The following is a 16,091-nucleotide window of genomic DNA, read 5'->3' as shown; positions in this document are numbered from 1 at the left end:
ATATCAAACTTGTGAAAATCCACAATAATTTGAACAAGTTCTAAAACTAGATAAGACAATGTATATGTCTCAACATCCATCACTCATTTCCTCTAGATCCAATGAATCATTATCATCATCATCGTAATGGCCATGAGAAGGACCCGTCTGACGCGACTGCAAAGCCCACAGCTGTTTCTGAAATTCTTCAAATTGCCTTTTCAAATCTGCTGTCTCGGCTATAGCTTTCTCTGCACGTGCATTAGCTATAGCCACAGAAATCTACACAATTTCTACACCAATTAAACGAAAAATAATTAAAACAGAGTGATTGAAATTATATGCAGCAAAATAAATTATAGGAACCGATATAACATAGCATAGCATTGGACCATAACAGAAGCAAGTTCTTTTGCATATATAACCATGATCATAGATAAACCAATTCAATTGCCACATAAAAACATTGTAGATAAATCAATACATGAATGAAAATTTGGAAACAGATTCAATTCATTCACAACATATAACTTCAATACTGGAACAAAACACAATATATAACTTATAACTAAGCATCAATATCTTCAAAACACAATATATTGCAACAATAATAAAACAAAAACTACAACTAATCTACCATGGCCTAATATAAACTAAAACTGCAACTAATCTACATCATTGTTCTCTCCATCTTGAATCATTGGATCATTTGTCACTACTACTGGATCGACCACATCAATTAATCCTTCATCGGCTAAACCACGTATTTGTTCAAGTTCTGTAATAGGTACAACTGGTGACATTTCATCGGATTGATAAGGAATTTCATCATTGGTGTTATCTATCTCCACATAACCCCTTGGTTTAGTGGTGATTGCAGCACACCATCCACGCATGTTTCTACACATATCTGGATATGGGACATAATACACTTGTTTTGCTTCTTGTGCAAGAATGAACGGATCATATTGACGATATCGCTTATTCATCTTAATGTCAACAATATTGTACACCTTATTAACTCTTGTGCCACTATTACTCGTTGGATCAAACCAAGCACAGTAAAATAGGGAAATCTTGTTGCTAAAGCCTTAGTATTCCAATTGAAGGATACGTTGGATGATACCATAAAAATCATCTTCTCCTCCATTTGTAATTCCTTTAACATGTACCCCACAATTAGTAGTCTTTTTACCATGACTCCATTCTTCAGTGTGAAACTTGTACCCATTAACAAAGTAGATGTGCCATGATGTTGCCTTAGGATTAGGACTGAATGCTAATGCCTTCACGTATGGACTAGGTGTTCCATTTCTCTCATCATTCACCTAAGAAAAATATACATATAACCTTAGATAGCTACATTACATTGGAAAACTACATCAATGTGATAAGTACACTTACATATTCCTTTAGCCATGAAGGAAATTGCTCGTGTATAAGACCAGAAGCATCGTCCTCATTGATACGATGATATTGCATGAACAATCTGACACCGAATATAAAATTTATAAAGTATTAATACACAATGGTTGAGAACAAAGTAGTTGTTTTATAAAATGTACTTACTCGAGGTACGGTTTAACCTCATCACAATTGATTAGGACGTGCATGTGAGCAGATTCCCATTCTTTATCAAGCACCCAATAGTCTCGAGGCTTTCCACTAGGACGACCACATTTGTTAAAAACAGAAAGTGTTTGTTGGACATTCTCATGATATGATCCAGGATCGTTTCTAGAACTTGTACTTGGCAACAAACTAACGGTCTTGAAATAGTGAGAGCAAAAATAAGTAGTTTCACGATGCAGGTAGGCAGTGCATATTGAACCTTCAACCCTGGCTTTATTTTTCACTGAACGCTTGTAGTCTCCCATCAATCTAAAGAGAGAAATTGTTAAAAGATGATATTTCATTACAGTAATCTACAAAAATTACACATTATTTACCTTTCAAATGGATACATCCAACGATATTGTACAGGACCACCAAGGATTGCTTCATTAGGCAGGTGAATTGGGAGATGTTCCATCGAGTCAAAGAAACCTGGTGGAAAAATTCTTTCTAGCTTGCATATGATGATGGGAATGTTCTGCTCCAACCTAACAAGGTCTTCCAACTTCAATGTATTACAACACAAGTCTTTAAAAAATCGACTTAACTCAGTTAGCGGCTTCCATATCTCACTAGGCAAGGAACGAAAAGCAATTGGAAGCAAACACTCCATGAATACATGACAGTCATGGGATTTCATCCCCTTCATCCTACCCTTGGTGACTGATCGGTAAAATAGCAAGTGTACTATTTTGCCTCTGCAGTAATAAAGGGAAAATTCCCCGAATATCGATCTCAAGGACTGCGTGAGATTATAGAGTTAGTCGCACTTCAATTAAACAAAAAGCCTTGGGGTTTTGGTTTTTGTGATTACAAATTAAATTGCAAATAAACTTAAAAGGGTTTAATTGGCCAAATATGAGTAACATGCCAGGGTAGGTGTGTGCATTAACATGTAACAATTCTGAACCCTTATTTCATTAACAAAGTTCAACTTATCAATTACCGGTTCTTAAGGGTATTTGCTCCTAAGTCCTTAGTGGGCAAACTTTTGAACATTGAAATCCTAATCCCAAAGTCCTTCGAAATTAGTGATCAAATCAAATATTATTATAATCAAGAACAATCCGGTTACTATAGGGTATCCCTAGTCCTAGGTGATATCTACTATAATATAATGGTATAAAAACCCTAACAATGGAGGTCAATCCTAATTGTCAGTCATAAATCAATCCAGTTGGTCCGACGAGGAAAGCATTAAAAACCTTATACCATTAAATTGAATGTAAAAGAGAAACATGTTATTGAAATTCGGAATTCAAAATCATCACAAATGTTAATCAGGGACACCCCCCTAGCATTGGGGGGTTTAGCTACTCATATCATCCAAAGAAATTACAAAGATATCAAATAAAGACATTACAATAGAGATGATGAACTTTGATCTTCAATGGCTTCCGCTCATGAGAGTTCTCCGTTCTTCTCCAATTGCATAGGCTTCTTCTCTCAATCCTCTAATTCTTCGTGTGGCCAAAAAGATCCCTAATTCATCTTGGAAACCCTCCTAAATAGTGCAGACTCACTTAAGTTGGTTGGAAATTCCAAAAACACCCCTGCAGGCCAACCACTGAACTAAATAATAAAAATCACTGAAATCAGCGTCATCACCCAACACGGGCCGTGTTGTGCAACACGGGCACCCGTGTTGGTCCCCTGGAATATTTATTTTTTACACTTGGTCCCAGACTTAGCAACACGGGTCGTGTTGAGCAACACGGGTACCCGTGTTGCACCACTGTTTTCCTCTCTTCTCAAACTTTGCTCCTAGCGCTCTTCCTGACACGGCCCGTGTTGAGCAACACGGCCACCCGTGTCAGGCCTCCTGTAGCATGTTTTTGAAATTCCTTCAAAACTTCTGAGTTTCGCACTGATTTACTCCGGTTTCTCCATATGAACCTGAAAACATTAAAACATACAACCAAAGCATAAAATGACGAATAAAGAAATAAAACACTCAATAACAAAACTTAAACATACTTAAAAACAACGATAAAAATATGTGTGAAAACCACTGATCAAACTCCCCCAAACTTAAACCATTGCTTGACCTCAAGCAACAATTACAAAAGTTAATGACCTTCAAAGCACACGGTGTTCATACGTGAGATATCTGTCTGTATTGATCAAGAAACAGTGATTTGGCATTCACATGACGCGACGAGTTTTGTTACCACATTAATCCTCAAGCTCCCGTTTCGGATACCTCTCCAACTATGCTTTGCACTTAAGTCTCTTTCCGATTTTCCTCCTCTTTCATTCGGACAATCATATTAAGGCACTGCATTTCTTATAATAATCATCACCTGCATGAGACGGATCAAGTCTTCTTATTATTTTTTTCTGGCACCAAACTAGCAGCATTGGCTACTTTTTATTACCGATGAAATTTTCAAACCTTGCAGTTATATATTGTCCTTTTGGACGACGTTTGGGGATCAATCTCCTTTGGGCTGAATAATCGGGTGAGGATTACCCAACTTAGCGAGCCGATTGCCTTTTACCGCCTTTTCATCATTTGGTACCAACTTTATATCTCTTTTTTTTTCTCAACCAGCCATCATGCAAGTGAATCCGAATTATGCCAGACTGTATCAATAAACTACTCGAGAAGTACTTCTCAGGAGACAAGTACTATGGTGCAAATCTACACGTTAGACTCGTATCTCTTTCAGGGAACCAGGGGTGCTTAAACAAACCTCTTGTCACATTATTCCGCACTTCCTGTCCTCAAACAATCCCCGCTTCATCTCTATATACTATTCCCGATCGCTCTTTAGGATCAAAACTTCTTCAACAAAAATTTAAAATTTCGGTAAAAATTTGGGCAGAATTCACTTTATGGTTTCACATCATACCAATAACATAAAACTAACATAAAAATAAAATGCAAAGAGAAGAGCCTCCCCCAAACTTGAACTAAACATTGACCTCAATGTTTCAGAACGAGTTCGAGAGAGGTGACTCACAGAGGGTATCGCACTCTAATGATCATTTCCAAGCTTTCACCAGAGACGTCCTCTTTTATTTTCTGAAAATAAAATAAACAAACAGAGAAATTAATTATTAAAACCGTGGGTTGCCTCCCACGAAGCGCTTCGTTTAACGTCGCATGGCTCGACGGTCCATTACCCTTTATTATGGAGGGTATTTCCTTTTCCAAACCTTGTTGCTTGTCACTTTCGCAACCACTAACTCATGAAGACGAAAAGCATTCACCGCTTTTCTCTTTAATTTACTTCCCACATTCTTCTTCTTTCCTTGCTCTTTCTCCTCCACCTTCTTCTTGACTTCCTTAGCTTTCTTAAGATTTTTGACAACTACATAAGATGGTTCCACCCGGGAGGCTATGCTTGACACTTTTTCTTGGAGCTGTTTAGACTTCTTGTTATTTTCCTCACTTTCTGTCATACCATCAGAAGTTTGATCATTCACAACCGCCCTCTGTCTTTTGACTCCTAACATCTTCAACGTTACCTCTTCATCAAAAGATTTCAGCGTCAGCGTTCCTTTTTCAATGTCGAGGTTGCAGCGGCCTGTCGACAAAAATGGCCTCCCAAGAAGGATAGGAGTTTCTTCGTCTTCCGGAATGTCCATGATGTGGAAGTCAACAGGGAATACAAATTTATCAACTTCCACTAGTACATCTTCAGCTACCCCATATGATTTCTTAATGGTGTGATCGGCAAACCTTAACTGGGTCTTACTTTCACTAATCTTTTCCAACTCAAGCTTTTTGAAAATGGACAAAGGCATTAAACTCACACTAGACCCAGAATCGAGGAGTACCTTTTTAAATGCTATATTCTTGATAGTGCATGGTATCGCCACCGCCCCAGGGTCTTTCCTCTTTATTGGGATCTTTCTTGCTGTCGAGACTATACCACACTTCTCGGTTGCAATTTTTGGCTCTCCTCCTAGTGATCTCTTTTTCGCCAACACCTCCTTCATAAATTTTTTATACAAGGGCATGTGTTCAAGTGCTTCAAAGAATGGTAGATTTACCTCTAACTTTTTGAACAATTTTGTAAACTTTTCAAAGTCTTTCTCTCTTGAAACCTTCTTTGTCACTCTGGAGGGGAAAGGTAGTTTTATCACCGGTTCAACGTCTTTCTTATTTTTTTCTTCAATTGGTTTAACCGGTGGTACCCCAACTTCTGGCTCTTTTGGATTCTCTCTTATTTCCAGATCCACCTCTATTACCATGGGGTCATCTATTTCCTCTTTCTCTTTTTCTTTTTCAGATTCTGCTACTCTCCTACTTCTTGTAGTAACAGCATTAATCTTCTCTTGGTCTTTCGGATTTTTCACAGTTGAGCTCGGAAGGGTACCTTGTGCCTGTAGAGTGAGATGTTGTGCTATCTGCCCCACTTGAACTTCCAGATTTTTAATTGAGGCCGAAGTGTTTCTGTGGTTGTTTCTTGTTTCTTCTTGGAACTGAGAACACTGCCCAGCTAATCTTTCAATTGCCACTTCCCACTCTGCCTTCTGGGTACCTTGTTGTTGTTGATCTTTCCAAGCAAAATTTGGATGATTCTTCCACCCTGGATTATAGGTGTTAGAATACGGGTTGTTTTGCCTTAGGAATTTAATTTCTTCAATCTGCTTGGGAGTAGCGAAACAGTACACCGTTTGGTGTGGGCCATTACAGATTTCACAGCTGACAGGTTGAGCTTGTTGAACTTGGGCCACCTGTTGTTTACCTATATTCATAGCCTTCAATTTCTTTTCAACTTCTGCGGCTATCGCATCTTCAACCCGAGTTTTAGAAGTCTCCAGCTTGAGATCAATGATTCCTTCCGGTTTGCTAGCACACCTGTCATACAATTCCAAATGCTCATTTGCAGCTATTGCTTCAATGATTTTGATGATTCCTGAGGCTGTTGTGAAATTTGTCGAGCCTCCAGCTGCTGTATCAATTAACTGCTTTGTTTTGATTCTGAGCCCATTGACAAATACTTGCATCTGTTCAGTCTTGTCCATGTTGTGAGTGGGACATGCCACTAGAATTCTTTTGAATCTTTTGTAGGCATCTCCTAAGGGCTCACCCTCCTGCTGCTTGAAATTTAGAATGTCATACCTCTTCCTTATAAATACCGAAGCTGGAAAATACTCATTTAAGAAAGCTTTTTCCATCTCTTCCCATGATGTAATGCTGCCCGCTGGAAGGGAATAAAACCACTCTTCTGCTTCTTCTGCCAAGGTGAATGGAAACATTCTCAGCTTCTTGGCCTCTTCTGTATGACCTTCGATTTTTAAAGTTGTACTCATGGTCAGAAACCTCTGTAAGTGCTTGTTTGCATCTTCATTAACCTTTCCGGTGAAAGGCTTTCTTTCGAGCTGAGTGATGGTGCTTGGGTGCAATTGAAAATTAGGGACATTCACCGGTTGGTTGATAATTGTTTGTCTTCCCCCCGGTGTATTTGCAACTCCATAGTCTCCGAGGAGTCTCTCCGGTGGTGGTACCTCGCCCATGACTTCTTCTTCACTTTCAGAACCTGAATGAACTGTCACAACTTCGTCTTCGGATTCCAGTTTAGCTTGATGAGCTTGTCTGCGCCTGGCGTGAAAAGTCCTTTCAATTTCTGCGTCAAAAAGAAATTCTGCTGAGGCCTTGCCTCGCATAAACAGATTAGACAATTATTAGAATGAGGAAAAAAAATAATATAAATTTTTTTTATTTTTTTATATTTTTTTTTTTTGAAAATAAAATTTTAGTCGCAGAGCAACAAAATTCTAATTGAAATAAAACTAAAACTCTACAATTTTCGGCAGTCCCCGGCAACGGCGCCAAAAACTTGATCGGTAAAATAGCAAGTGTACTATTTTGCCTCTGCAGTAATAAAGGGAAAATTCCCCGAATATCGATCTCAAGGACTGCGTGAGATTATAGAGTTAGTCGCACTTCAATTAAACAAAAAGCCTTGGGGTTTTGGTTTTTGTGATTACAAATTAAATTGCAAATAAACTTAAAAGGGTTTAATTGGCCAAATATGAGTAACATGCCAGGGTAGGTGTGTGCATTAACATGTAACAATTCTGAACCCTTATTTCATTAACAAAGTTCAACTTATCAATTACCGGTTCTTAAGGGTATTTGCTCCTAAGTCCTTAGTGGGCAAACTTTTGAACATTGAAATCCTAATCCCAAAGTCCTTCGAAATTAGTGATCAAATCAAATATTATTATAATCAAGAACAATCCGGTTACTATAGGGTATCCCTAGTCCTAGGTGATATCTACTATAATATAATGGTATAAAAACCCTAACAATGGAGGTCAATCCTAATTGTCAGTCATAAATCAATCCAGTTGGTCCGACGAGGAAAGCATTAAAAACCTTATACCATTAAATTGAATGTAAAAGAGAAACATGTTATTGAAATTCGGAATTCAAAATCATCACAAATGTTAATCAGGGACACCCCCCTAGCATTGGGGGGTTTAGCTACTCATATCATCCAAAGAAATTACAAAGATATCAAATAAAGACATTACAATAGAGATGATGAACTTTGATCTTCAATGGCTTCCGCTCATGAGAGTTCTCCGTTCTTCTCCAATTGCATAGGCTTCTTCTCTCAATCCTCCAATTCTTCGTGTGGCCAAAAAGATCCCTAATTCATCTTGGAAACCCTCCTAAATAGTACAGACTCACTTAAGTTGGTTGGAAATTCCAAAAACACCCCTGCAGGCCAACCACTGAACTAAATAATAAAAATCACTGAAATCAGCGTCATCACCCAACACGGGCCGTGTTGTGCAACACGGGCACCCGTGTTGGTCCCCTGGAATATTTATTTTTTACACTTGGTCCCAGACTTAGCAACACGGGTCGTGTTGAGCAACACGGGTACCCGTGTTGCACCACTGTTTTCCTCTCTTCTCAAACTTTGCTCCTAGCGCTCTTCCTGACACGGCCCGTGTTGAGCAACACGGCCACCCGTGTCAGGCCTCCTGTAGCATGTTTTTGAAATTCCTTCAAAACTTCTGAGTTTCGCACTGATTTACTCCGGTTTCTCCATATGAACCTGAAAACATTAAAACATACAACCAAAGCATAAAATGACGAATAAAGAAATAAAACACTCAATAACAAAACTTAAACATACTTAAAAACAACGATAAAAATATGTGTGAAAACCACTGATCAGTGACATCGGCACACCTAGAAAGATTCGAAGCATAGCCATCAGGCATTTTTAGTTCCTTAATCCATCTACAGACTAGCTTTGCCTCTTCGAATGTCAACGAAAATTTTGCCTTTGGCTTAGACATCTTTCCATTAGGTAGAGGACGCAACTCTAAATCCCCACGTAAACAATTAAGAGGTAAATCCAATCTTGCCTTTTCATTGTCCTTTGTTTTTGCAGGATCATTCATGACGGTGTTAAACACATTATCAAATACATTCTTCTCGATGTGCATCACATCAAGGTTGTGCCTTAACAAGTTGTCCTTCCAATATGGAAGATCCCAAAATATACTTCTTTTGATCCAATTATGTTGTTTACCATACCCTGGAAATTTGGTAGCCCAATCACTGTCTGTCACTTTTGGAAAATCACGGACAACTTCCCAGAGATCATGGCCGGTAAACATGTAAGGTGGTCTTTTTTTCTTAATCTTGTTTTTTGCAAATCTCTTTTTACTTTTTCTAAATGGATGATCCATTGGTAAAAACCGACGATGACAATCAAACCAAGATTGTTTTCCCCCATAGTCTAAGGTGAAAGCCTCTGTACTATCCATGCAATAAGGGCATGCTAATCTACCTTGTGTCCCCCATCCAGACAACATACCATATGCTGGAAAACCATTGATTGTCCACATTAAATGCGCTCTCATTACAAAATTTTGCTTCATAGAGATATCATATGTCACAATGCCATCTTTCCACAAGCGCAACAAATCATCAATCAAAGGTTGCAAGTAAACATCTATTTTAGCTTTTGGGTTGTACGGTCCAGGTACAAGACAAGTCAAAAACATGTATGGTTTGGTCATGCACATTTCAGGAGGGAGATTATACGGTGTGACTATTATCGGCCAACATGAATACGGAGAACTAGAGGCTTGAATGTAAGGTGTAAACCCATCAGTACATAAACCTAATCTTACATTTCTTGGGTCACTAGCATAATCAGGATAAACTTCATCAAAGTGTTTCCATGCTTTTCCATCAGATGGGTGACGCATAACATTTGGATTGCTCGTGTTTTCGCGATGCCATCTCATTTGAGATGCAGATTCCTTTGAAGCATAAAGTCGTTGTAACCTAGGAATGATTGGAAAGTATAACATTCTCTTCACAGCCACATCTTTGTAGTCTCCCATTCCACTCTTTCGAGGAACATACCTAGCAGCCCCACAAACTCTACATTGAGTTAAAGTGCTATCTTCTTTATAAAATAATAAGCATCCATTCACACAACAATCAATTTTCTCAACCTCCAATCCTAACTTAGACACCAACTTCTTCACTTGGTAATGGTTTTCAGGTAAGCGTTGATTTGTTGGACAAACATCGATAAGCATTTGAGTGAAAAAATCCAAGGCCTTTTGAGGAACATGCCAATTAGACATGGCAGCCAACAACTTAACTGAAATAGATAGTCTGGATTCAGAAGCTCCCTCATAAAGGGGTTGGTTTGCAGAGGTCAATACATCATAAAATCGTTGAGCTTCTCCATTTGGTACCTCGCCCTCACCAACCGTTTCATTTTCCATATTAGCATTCACATTTGGGGCATTAACAAATTGCCTACTAGCATCATAGACCATTTCATTCATTGCATCAAATTGTTCTTCATCATCCAGATTATCCCCACCAGCATTTCCGCCACTATTGGAATGAACATCAAAGCCTATATTCTGATTATCTTCTCCATGATCAGTCCATGTGTAATAGTTGGGCAAAAAACCATCTTTGTACAAATGATGTCTAACCTCACTAGGCGCCTTAAAGGGAATGCAGACGCATTTTACACAAGGACATCTTATCCCTCCATCATTTAAAAATTCTGGTCGATTCATGGCCTTATTGACAAAATCTTCAACTCCACTAACAAAATCATCTTTCAAACCATACCTATTGGAGTTTACTCTATCATACATCCAACTTCGATTCATTTTCTACATGAAAAACAAACATAAGTTTCTAATATTTCATTTGTTCAATAGACTTCTATGTTTAGTCCAAAGCTATATATAGTATAGCCTTTAGATCAACTTGAACTCAAGGTTCAAATTTTTTACTATATATAAGTAAAATAAATATGACAAATATAGGTAAAGTAGAATTAAATGCTTAAAAAATAAAAGAATCGTTTCACATGATATCCTAAATAAAATTTCATAAAGATAACCAAGTTCTCAAGTTGTCAACACATTTCTATGTTTCTTCAAGGATTTAGTTGATTTGCACCAAAAGTATAAAAATAATATACATTTTTTCCATAATCTTAGCCATCAAATATTTAAAATGTGTAACTTTTAAAGAGGTCCAAAAGTAATTTCGTACACAAAATGTGATCAACCAACATTTTTAGAAATTTCTAATTGAAAATTAACTTCTAACGCCAAATAGTTTTTTTATATCCAAATTAATAATTCAACTCATCACTTTTTCATAATTATAACCAAACAATAATTTTTTACATTCAATTTTATTTTAACTAAAGTTAATCTGTTATCGTAGAACTAAAATCATTCCAAAGTAGTATCCATATCCTTAATAATAAACACTTTTAAAAAATTGGCCCTTTTATAGGAGTAGTAATAAAAAAATCTATTTTAGAGAAGAAAAAAAGTGGTCCCTTAATTCCCATCTTAGATAAGTCAATGAGGTATTATAGTACTTGAAAATAGAGGGAGTAATAAATAGACAACCATAAAATACAAAGTTAAATACATAACACTGGAAGAAATGGAACATGGTTATAATGAACTAAATGAAACTGATATTGAACAAACAAAGTTCATTTCAGTTCTTTCTACTTCCTAATTCCTGATTCATAATCCTAAGCATTCACATCACAAGCAATCAAGAGAAAAGCATAAAGTGAAAGACAAAATTTTGGGATCAAGCAATTAGCAATGAAAGCAAAAATAGCTTAGATCTAAGCATATTATATTCAAACAAAATCAAAGGAGAGAGACTTACCAGAGAAAGATGCTGCGATGTTTTTGAATCGGTGATGGTCTTCGAATTGTTGATGTTCTTCGACTAACTACACATAGAAAAATTCAGCACACTAACATTATTGTTAATTGCACGAATTGACAAAGCCATCATACCAAAAACACCTAAGCACACCTAAGCATTTATCAAAACTAAAACTAAAACTTCAACCAAATTTCAACTTAACGGTAACTACCATTACTAATAAATCACGCAGCACATGACAACAAAGGGTAATCATAATCATAGAACCCAAAATGTAACAAAAGTGTAAATCATTGACTGCAAGCAAGAGATCAAACAAATTACAACTCAAAGTACTCACAACTACAAATTAACACATTTTTCTGTTTTAATAAGGATTCAAATATCATTAATAATTTTACTGCTTCATCACCTTTTCTTTCACAAGTATTATTTCATCCCCTAAATTCAGATCAAATCTATATAAAATGTTAACAATTTTATAATATCAATGATAAATCACCTTTTATGTATATTCCCCGAACGAAAGCTATGGATTAATCCCAAGCCATAGAGATTGAAAAACACCGACAAGCCGGCAAATTTGAAACTTAATCAGAATTAATAAACTTTAAAATCTACTATCTACCCATTAATAAGAAATTGACCATACTACCTATTGTACCCTTTCCTAAAAAAATATTTGCACTACAAAATAGACATTTTAGTAATTAGCAAAATAAGTCTCAACTTTAGCATCTTTTCTGACTAGATGTCCCAAATGTTCATTTTCCATTGGTGCAATTTAAATCTACCTCTCTCTTTCACGGGTTCTCTACAACCTGCTTCTCTTTCTCTCTCTCTTTCCACAGTTCTTTCATTTTCTCTCAACCCCTTTCTTTTTTCCCTTCAAACCCTAGCGGGTTCGTCACTATCATCGGTGCTTCCCGGTGTTGCACGACTATCTCCACCACAAACCGTCTCCTTTCCCTTTTAAATCGGTTTGCATTTGTTTTTATTTTGATTTTCTTTTGCATTTTAGTTATCGCTTTCGTTTTCGTTATTTGAATCCGGTTTAGGGTTTGGAAAAAGTGTTTATTTCATTTATGATTGGTCCTGATTTCAACTTTGTATTTTGAAAGAAGATCTACAAATTTGTTTGTCACTAATTTGCAGATCTACGATTCATAATAATGAATATAAAGAGAAAGGAAGAGATCTGTTAGAGACATGGATATGAGTTTTCTTATTCAAGTTACTAAAAGGTTGTTAATTTATTTTTCTTATGTTGTAGGTTGTAAAAGTTTCATATTTGCTGAGCTATTTACAGTTTTAATGGCAGAACCCCTTTATGTAGTTTAAGTTTTGTGATATTTTAAGAACTTTATTATAAATTTATGGAAATATATTCTTTAATGTTTCGTCAGTTTTTGTACATGATGAGCATACTGTCTATCAATTTCCTCTACATACATGGAAGTGGCTTATATGGCTTGATTTTTGTTTTTCTTAATCTCCTGTTTATATGGCTTCATTCGTGCACGTCATAGATGTGAAAACAATGTCAGTCAAACCCTACTGTAATAGTGTAGTGGAAGTTAACATGGTTGTTTATGACCTATTTAGGGACGATGATCAGATGAAGCTTTCACATTTTATTGCCATAGCTAGACTTGTGTGTGCAATGTTTACCATTTGTATTCCTTATATTTCAGCTCTTGGAGTTTGGCGCGAATTTTCAACTGTCTTAAGCCTCGCATGCATTGTCGCTAAAAGATGGTAATGTCTTATTACTCTTTTTGTTATTCATGTTCATGTTTTTAGAAATTGTACTTAATGATTGATAAAAATTTATTCAAGAAGACATTGCTAGAGTATAGGCATGTCTAATTTCTAACACTCTTACTTGACAACGAGTATTACAATGCTACCATGTGTATTTTCCGATTTACTTGTGTTTTAAGGTGGATTCAGAACAGTAATCCCGTATATGCATGTCTGCCACAACCTGTATTTACTATTTTCATTTCATTCGGAAGCAACGATACGTGTATGGAACCATGATAGACAGCATTGCTAAAGTAACTGGGATTATTAAATTTGGAGGAAATGTTCAAGGTCTCTATGACTTGGGACCAAGAAGGTTTGGCTCTGAGGCTATTTATGGTTTGATTTTTGTTTTTCTTAATCTTTTGTTTAACTTGAATACCGTAGGAAATCATTCGTGCACATTATAGATGCGAAAATAATTTCATGTTGCTCACTGCAGAGACTAGATGTTACTGATCATGTTGCTTATTTTGTACATTTTTATTCATGATCTGTTAAAGAACACTCAACTATATGTTTCTCTTAGCATGTTCTTTTGTGTTGTTAATTGATGCATTGTCTAGACTAATGTTGAGTTGCTATTATCCTGGCAGTACTGGTCATATAAAGAGTTAGAAAATGACAATGCTTAAATTGTTATATGATGTGAATTGTTGAGCTTGAACAAAGTTGCATGGGTTCCAGTCACTTTATTATTCTGATGCGATGTTGTAAAGCAAATCCCTCAAAAACGGTTTATGGTTCTAAAAAGAAAATAAAAATGGATGTCTGACTCTGAACTAGCCTTTCTCATTATGTAGATTTATCTACTCGCCTAACAAATTATAAGTTTTTCAACTCTAATGATTGGTGCAGTCAAGCAACATCATCATACAACAATGGAAAACACGGTAATTTATACGCCTGGAATGGATAGCAAATATGATCATTTGATGTTAAAAAAGTAACAGAAAGTGAAAAGAAAACCCAAACTAAAGAAATTCGGTTATGAAGCTGAAGGTTTGGAAATGGCTTCTACCGTATCTGTGGCTTCTGCAATATGTTGTTGTTCTACTAAATCTGTAAGTTAGTTGGTTCCAAGTTTATGATAATACTTTCCGAGTCAAATGCAATATAACACTTTTTTTCTTGATAAAATCATATAACACTTGATACCTGATAGATGTTTAAATGAGTACTTTGCTGTTGTAGTAGATTTTTATTACTAAAAGCTGTTGATGTTAAATAAGTAGAATATTGGATATATTTTTGTATTATTGATAGAAACTAATATGCCAATGTAATTCTGTATATTAATGTCTGAATATTAAGAGTTGCTAAATTCAAAATCATATTGTCTCTGCAAAGTATAATTCTCATATATATGTTATACATCGTTGATTGGTTTTAGTATATAGCATTTTGTTTATAAGTGTATATGGTGAATGCAGTGGTATTTCTAGGTTACTTTGATTATTCTGTACTTTTGTAGAGGTGTGATTTCTGGGAGAATTACATAATTCAATTTCTGTGTTCTCCAAATATGACCTAGAATATAATATAGTGAATATGGTGGCATGGTAACTCATTTAATTTTAAAATAATAAATTTACCTTTATTTGCTAAACTATCACATAAACTTCAACATTTTAATTGATACACATATTATGTTTCAAGCTTTGCAAATATGAAAAGAAACGTTTATCGTTTTACTACATTATTCAAGTTACCTCTCAAGCATAGTTTTACTGCACTATTCAAGTTCCCTATTAAACTCCCTATCAACCATTGTTCACCAACAACATTTTTCTATAATAAAAAACACTTGGACATCACTGTTTTTCCAATGTATAATATGGACATTGATGCCAATTTTTGTAATTATATCTACCCTTCATCTTTTAATATATTCAAAACACTTGGACATCACTGTTTTGTCAATGTAAAATATAGACTTTGATGTCAATTTTTTAATTATATCAAAGAATAAAGCCAAAAAAATAAAGTTTATTTTTTAAAATAAAAAAAAAATTAGAAATGAAAAGACATAAATTATTCACAATATTAAAAAAAGATATAATTTTATTAAATAAGTAGTAACATGTTAAGCAAATCTTATTTAATCAATAAGATTTATTGGAATTAAATCTAGCATAAAAAGAGCTGTATTTTTTAAAATAATAATTTATTATCAGTTTAGAATGGTCAATTATTTATAATAGTTTTAACATATTATTTATTTAATATAATTAATTTCACAATTAAATTTACTAAATTATATATATATATATATATATATATATATATATATATATATATATATATATATATATATATATATATATATATATATATATATATATATATATATATATATATATATATATATATATATATATTATATATCAATTAAAATTTCGATTAAAATTAATGGATATATCGCTCGAGTGTTTTATCATATTGATTATTTTATAATCAATATCTTTGAAATCTCAAGACGTCAATATATTTATTTATGTTTTTCTACTCACATGTATAAATAATT

General features: G+C 35.2%; 1 protein-coding gene and 1 long non-coding RNA gene across 4 annotated transcripts; one reads left to right on the top strand and one right to left on the bottom strand.

Annotated features, from left to right (window-relative positions):
* Positions 1-1,070: 1,070 nt before the first annotated feature.
* LOC131614208 (uncharacterized) lies at positions 1,071-11,832 on the bottom strand. The gene is made up of 6 exons (XM_058885829.1): positions 11,756-11,832; positions 8,759-10,725; positions 1,929-2,243; positions 1,549-1,860; positions 1,384-1,468; positions 1,071-1,307 (listed from the first exon to the last, which is right to left on the bottom strand). The coding sequence occupies exons 2-6, from the start codon at positions 10,720-10,722 to the stop codon at positions 1,071-1,073; spliced, it is 2,913 nt and encodes a 970-aa protein (XP_058741812.1). The 5' UTR covers positions 10,723-10,725; positions 11,756-11,832.
* Positions 11,833-12,517: 685 nt separating this feature from the next.
* LOC131609392 (uncharacterized) lies at positions 12,518-14,704 on the top strand. Of its 3 annotated transcripts, none has more exons than XR_009286138.1 (4): positions 12,518-12,738; positions 12,914-13,002; positions 13,453-13,880; positions 14,161-14,704. It is a non-coding gene; the product is annotated as an uncharacterized LOC131609392 (long non-coding RNA). The 3 variants fall into 3 exon arrangements; XR_009286137.1 differs by having other exon boundaries at positions 12,522-12,738; positions 14,423-14,704; XR_009286136.1 differs by having other exon boundaries at positions 12,519-12,738; positions 13,453-14,704.
* Positions 14,705-16,091: the final 1,387 nt, after the last annotated feature.

This window comes from Vicia villosa, linkage group LG6, assembly GCF_029867415.1.
Source record: "Vicia villosa cultivar HV-30 ecotype Madison, WI linkage group LG6, Vvil1.0, whole genome shotgun sequence".
In the NCBI taxonomy this organism is placed as follows: domain Eukaryota; kingdom Viridiplantae; phylum Streptophyta; class Magnoliopsida; order Fabales; family Fabaceae; genus Vicia; species Vicia villosa.
The sequence above is the reverse complement of the archived record's forward strand: the minus strand, read 5'-3'. Positions and strand labels throughout refer to the sequence as shown.

What these genes read in the sequence shown, in the direction of transcription:
- LOC131614208 (XM_058885829.1), bottom strand. Translation starts at nt 10,722, where the DNA reads ATGAATCGAAGTTGGATGTATGATAGAGTAAACTCCAATAGGTATGGT. An exon ending in TATGCTTCGAATCTTTCTAG is followed by an intron (nt 2,244 to 8,758) that starts GTGTGCCGATGT and finishes CACCAAGGGTAG; the next exon opens with GATGAAGGGGATGAAATCCC. An exon ending in GAGGTTAAACCGTACCTCGA is followed by an intron (nt 1,469 to 1,548) that starts GTAAGTACATTT and finishes ATTCGGTGTCAG; the next exon opens with ATTGTTCATGCAATATCATC.